At 40.8% G+C, this 6,000-nt stretch overlaps 1 protein-coding gene across 1 annotated transcript in view; it reads left to right on the top strand.

Moving 5' to 3' along the window:
• Positions 1-240: 240 nt before the first annotated feature.
• The window catches only part of LOC133663573 (sodium channel subunit beta-4-like), a 42,576-nt gene continuing 36,816 nt past the window's right edge, over positions 241-6,000 (top strand). The window contains exon 1 of the mRNA XM_062068136.1: positions 241-640. Within this exon, the coding sequence (XP_061924120.1) occupies positions 580-640 (61 nt within the window). The 5' untranslated portion in view covers positions 241-579. The remainder of the gene's footprint in view (positions 641-6,000) is intronic.

Here is a 6,000-nt window from a genome sequence, read left to right as displayed (position 1 = left end):
ACTGAAGCAACAAAAAAAAAAAAAAAGCACTCATCCTGTCTCCAACTCTGTAAAGTATGGCTGACTCAGCCAAATTGTCCGGGAGTGTGTGTGTGTGTGTGTGTGTGTGTGTGTGTTTATGACGCACCTTCACTACACCCCCCCCTCCAGCTTTCTCTCTCTCCCGCTGCAGCAGTCCTCATTTCTCCATCGGAGAAACGCTGGCTCGCCGCTTCTCCGCCGCATCCCTCCATCCAGCCATCCTCCAGCCGATACATCTCCCCCGCCCCCTGCGGGGTTTGTCGGCCAGCTGATATCTCTCTTCGAGAGCGGCGAGGCTGCGTCGTCTGACACCAACAGCACGTCGCCACACCGCTTCATTTTTTTTTCCCGCCCTGGAAGAGTGGGGGGGACACACAAGACAGCCTGGCCAGAACTCCTTGCCATTCATTTTCCCTGGGACGGGAGGGGATACGAGGGAGGGACTGGAGACTATAGGACCACCTTGGTGACGGACACATTTTGGGTTGTTTTTGTTGTTGCCTGTGACGGGTTAGACCAGGACAACGTTCAGGTTTGGGAGACAAGACAGGTGGTGCCATGGCGTCGTTGGACAAGACCGGCTGGAGTGTGCCAAGACTGCTAGTTGCACTGCTGCTGGGTGAGTGACACTTTTTCTTGACACTATTAGTGGGTTTAAGTGGGTCGGTCCTTCTTTCGAAACATGTCCTCCTTTGACTTTATTCACTCAGACTGCGTCATCCAGCTTAATGACTCCTAACCAAATATGTGATGATGTCACAAATTATTCGCTAACTGCATCACAGTCTATAGGAAGTATGACTCTTAGTTCACTGCAATCCTTATCTGTGTGTATGTGTGTGTGTGTGTGTGTGTGTGTGTGTGTGTGTGTGTGTGTGTGTGTGTGTGTGTGTGTGTGTGTGTGTGTGTGTGTGTGTGTGTGTGTGTGTGTGTGTGTGTGTGTGTGTGTGTGTGTGTGTGTGTGTGTGTGTGTTTGTCTCACCATCCTTGTGTGGACATACACTTGACAAACCACCAAGAAACCGAATAGCTTTGTCTTTGACCTTTTTTTTTTACTTAAAGAAAGCAAATTAACATATTATATGAGAATGTTATGTTATGATTATCTTTAACCGAATCACAGCAGTGCTCAAATTAAAAAACAGCATTCCCTCTCATGTGATATTGCTTAATTAACATTAATGATGTGCACTTTAACAACCAGGCTTACAACTATACCTAATATATAAAGGGGTGGAAAAGTGACTATTACCTGCAGGGCAAACATTAGCTAACCAGAAGGCAATAACAATGTAAACAGAAAACACCTGCTTAAAAGATCTAATACAAATGTCCCTGAGGAATGTAAGGTGGGAGTACTGTAATTACCTAACGTTACATTATTATTTTCCATAACAATTTAGCCCCCTCCACAATATTAACCCGACATTAAAACAGAACTAGCTATTTATTGATTAGCAATTGCCGAATCATGTAACATTAGCTTAATGCTAAAAAGACAGGTTACTATCACATTCTGTAACAGACAAATAATTTCATGTAGGCTAACGTTACCTACCTGCTTCCTCTGTCTTTTTCTCGTTTCTCCTCCTCTTCTTTTCTATTTTTTCTTCCCTGGGCACCTGACAGTTTTGGCCGTTTTGACATCTTGTGTTGATTTTTTGATGTGGTAAGAGTAATGATACGGGAAGGGAGGGGGCGCACCGTGCGGAGGGATAGGGGGCAGGGGGGCGTAATGTTGTAACAAATAATATTTCTATTAAATAGGCTTTACTTTGCATTTTAATTAACGTGGGATTATTTTTTGTATTTAGAAATAATAGTACCAACTTTTTTTTTTTTTTTTTTTTCTCCAACATTTGTGGCACTGGCGTGGCGCCCCCTGATGGACGGAGTTGAACTCTCTACTCCCATCTAGTGCTAGAAAAAAAAATTTCATCATTCTAGCTATAGTGGAAAGGGGGGCCCTCACAACCTACTAACCAAACATGGGTCCACACAAAGTAGGCAAGACATGTATGTGCGTGTGTGTGTTTGTATTTCTACCCTATACGGTTACCTTATTTATATTTGCATAGCATGTACTGTATATATTATTAATGTTGTAAATACCAATCTTTATATAGCTAGATAAGGTGGTCTTAAAGACGTATGCATTTTTGGCGGTCTCAAGAAGGTAAAAAATACAAGAATGTGTGTGTGTTTGTGCTTGTATTTCTACCCTATAAGGCAGGGGTGTCCAAAGTGCGGACCGGGGGCCATTTGCGGCCCACAGCTAATTGTTTACCGGCCCGCCATACATTCTGGAAATGCTATTGGAAAAATAAAAAATTAACATTACAAAAAGTGGAATGAGGTGAAATCTAACTAGAAAAAGTTGCAATGTTAACACAAAGCTGCCATGCAGGCTGCTTTTTTTTATTTTGTCTATCATTATTTTTCTTTTTTTGCCATTGCTTAAAAAAATTAAAAAAATCAATGTTATAATGAATTATTAACCTATTCAAGGCTCCAATTATTTCAAATATTTCAATTTAAAATGTTTTATGTGGAAAATATTGCATATATTGTGTGGTTGCCATACAAAAACATGAACGTTTTCTTTGACAAAAGAGCATAAAACAAACAAAATAACAAAAATTGACAGATATATCTGAAGTTGATCTCGTAATTTAATTGTTGAAAGTAAAAAAAAAACTAATACAAATGTATCACTTTGAGTGGGGCACCTTTTGTATCCTAAATATATTTAATGGGATTTTATTTATCTTTTCACTGTGATTACTCAAACATAACAATGAATTAATATCAATGGTGTCTTGCATTATTGATGTTTTTAAGGCTCTAATTACTTCACATCAAACATTGCTTTCTGAATGTTTTGGGAAGTGGTATATTTCAGTTTTATTATGAAAAACAAAGTTGTCTTGACAGAAAAGGCATAAAACCTTTTTGGTTTTTTTTATTTTTTATCAACCTGAAGTTGATATACTGTAGAGATTTACTGTAAGCGTTAAATAAAAAAAATAACACACAGCGGCATTTTAAAAAGTCATACATTTTACTTTTTGAAACCGATACCGATCATTTTTAAACCGATACCGACAATTTCCGATATTACATTTTAAAGCATTTATCGGCAGTCCGATATTATCGGACATCCCTAGTCTACACGTATCCCTTATGTGTGACTGCCATCTACTGGTCACACTTATCATTACACCATGTACCAAACAAAATAGCTCCGAGGTCGGTAAGCACTACCAAAATGATTCCGTACATTAGGCGCACCAGCTTATAAGGCGCACTGTCGATTTTTGAGAAAATGAAAGGATTTCAACTGCGCCTTATAGTCCGAAAAATACAGTAATCCTTTTTTTTTTCTTCCCATATTCAATTTTTCTGGATGAGGATTGCCTTTCTTTCCTTATTGACTGGAGAAACCGCATGTGGCGTCCATTTGATGGTCAATTTGTCGAGGTTACGCCATAACTTGTAGTGCGTTGGGTGTCACACTGTGCATTTTGCGTAACGTATACATGACACCCCCACACCCCCCTCGCCCCCGCCTTGTCCGCCAGCGTTGATGGAGTTACTTAACTGCTGCAGTAATTCTCCGCCCTGCTGTCATTTAGCTACCTTGGAGATGACATTCCACTCCCCTCATCTCTCCTCCTTCCTCTGTGATATCCATTCCGTCTCCTCTTAGTCTTCACCTCCATGACCATTCTACCTTGTCCTTTCCCTCTCTCTCTCTCTCTCTAGGTAATGGTGTCCTCGGCCTGATCTCTGTGGGTTTACTCAGAAATACATTAAAGCTTCCATGTGTGGTCTACTTATATGAAGTACATTATCTTGGCTGCCAAGGACACTCGCACATACGACCAGCTGCGTTTCCTCCCATTAGGTCCGCTGTTATCGATGTGGATCCACATCGATAACAGCGGACCTAATAGGAGGAAACGCAGCTGGTACTGGAATGTACTTCCTATAAGTAGACCACACATGGAAGCTTTAAAGGCCTACTGAAATGTTTTTTTTTATTTATTCAAACGGGGATAGCACAGGGGTCGGCAACCCAAAATGTTGAAAGAGCCATATTGGAGCAAAAATACAAAAACAAATCTGTCTGGAGCCGCAAAAAATTAAAAGCCATATTGTGTCATGAGTTATGAATTGAATTAAGATGACTTAAAGGAAACTAAATGAGCTCAAATATACCTACAAATGAGGCATAATGATGCAATATATACATATAGCTAGCCTAAATAGCATGTTAGCATCGATTAGCTTGCAGTCATGCAGTGACCAAATATGTCTGATTAGCACTCCACACAAGTCAATAACATCAACAAAACTCACCTTTGTGCATTCACGCACAACGTTAAAAGTTTGGTGGACAAAATGAGACGGAAAAAGAAGTGGCATAAAACACGTCCTAGAAAGTCGGAGAAAGTTATACTTGTAAACAAACTATACGGTGAGTTCAAGGACTGCCAAAATTAGTAGGACAAAACGGCGCTCGGCAAATACTCAAATCAGTGAAGCATGTTTAATATAAACAGTGTGTTTTATAACAATTAGGGAGGTTTGCGTCATGTTTGTCCTCCTACGAAAACCATATTAAAACAAAACCTTTTTTTTTTTCCCTCATCTTTTTCCATTTTTCATACATTTTTTAAAAAGCTCCAGAGAGCCACTAGGGCGGCGCTAAAGAGCCGCATGCGGCTCTAGAGCCGCGGGTTGCCGACCCCTGGGATAGCAGATCCATTCTACGTGTCATACTTGATCATTTCGCGATTTTGCCATATTTTTGCTGAAAGGATTTAGTAGAGAACAACGACGATAAAGTTCGCAACTTTTGGTCTCTGATAAAAAAAAGCCTTGCCCCTACCGGAAGTAGGGGCAAGGCTCCTCATATTTTCCTATTGTTTTCAATGCAGCTAGAGCGATTCGGACCGAGAAAGCGACGATTACCCCGTTAATTTGAGCGAGGATGAAAGATTCGTGGATGAGGAACGTTAGAGTGAAGGACTAGAATGCAGTGCAAGACATGTCTTTTTTCGCTCTGACCGTAACTTAGGTACAAGCTGGCTCATTGGATTCCACACTCTCTCCTTTTTCTATTGTGGATCACGGATTTGTATTTTAAACCACCGGGGATACTATATCCTCTTGAAAATGAGAGTCGAGAACGCGAAATGGACATCCAGAGAGGCCCCTAATGATGATGAAATTATAATACAGGGGGCCCTGTAAAGATTTTTTTTCATGGGGCCCAACCCCTGGATACATGTAGACTGCAATACGACGCCAGTAAACAACACCAAAATTTTAAATGTTCCATTGAAAATAAAGAACATTACACACTGCACTCAAAAATCTGTCAAAAGGTTTTAGTATGGCTTTGAAGCCGCACCGCTTGATGGATTGTCGGCTATTACAGCTACCGTAGTCAGAGATACAAGTATTACTATGGTGTGTGTATAAGGACCGCAAAATGGCACCCATTAGCAGACATATTATCTGGCGTTTTGTTTCGCAATATTATGCAAAACTAACTTCTTACTTTCTGGTACCTGCTGATGTGTATTTGGGATCTGCATAAGTCCTGTAGTCCGTGCCGATGCCGTAGTCGATTAGCTTCTTCTTTTTCGCTACCTTCTTGTTATGGGGCATTCACCCTCTGCTGTTGCCATTTCTAATATATAGTAGTGTAAAGTTCTAACTTAAATCTCACAATGAAAGTTCGAAAACACACCGGTGTAGTGAGTTTACATAATTCACCCTAGGAACTTAAGTTATTAGAGAGTTCTGGTCGGACGGTTTTTCACGGGACACTAGTGAGCCACGGATGAGGAGATGCTGCTCCGTTATTGATTGAAGTCAAGTCTGAATGTCGTTGAAACAGTTAGCTCCATCTTTTGACACTTCTTCCACTCCCGTCCTTGCACGCTACACCGCTACAACAAAGATGAC

The sequence above is a fragment of the Entelurus aequoreus genome, linkage group LG13 (genome assembly GCF_033978785.1).
Source record: "Entelurus aequoreus isolate RoL-2023_Sb linkage group LG13, RoL_Eaeq_v1.1, whole genome shotgun sequence".
Lineage (NCBI taxonomy): Eukaryota > Metazoa > Chordata > Actinopteri > Syngnathiformes > Syngnathidae > Entelurus > Entelurus aequoreus.
The sequence above is the reverse complement of the archived record's forward strand: the minus strand, read 5'-3'. Positions and strand labels throughout refer to the sequence as shown.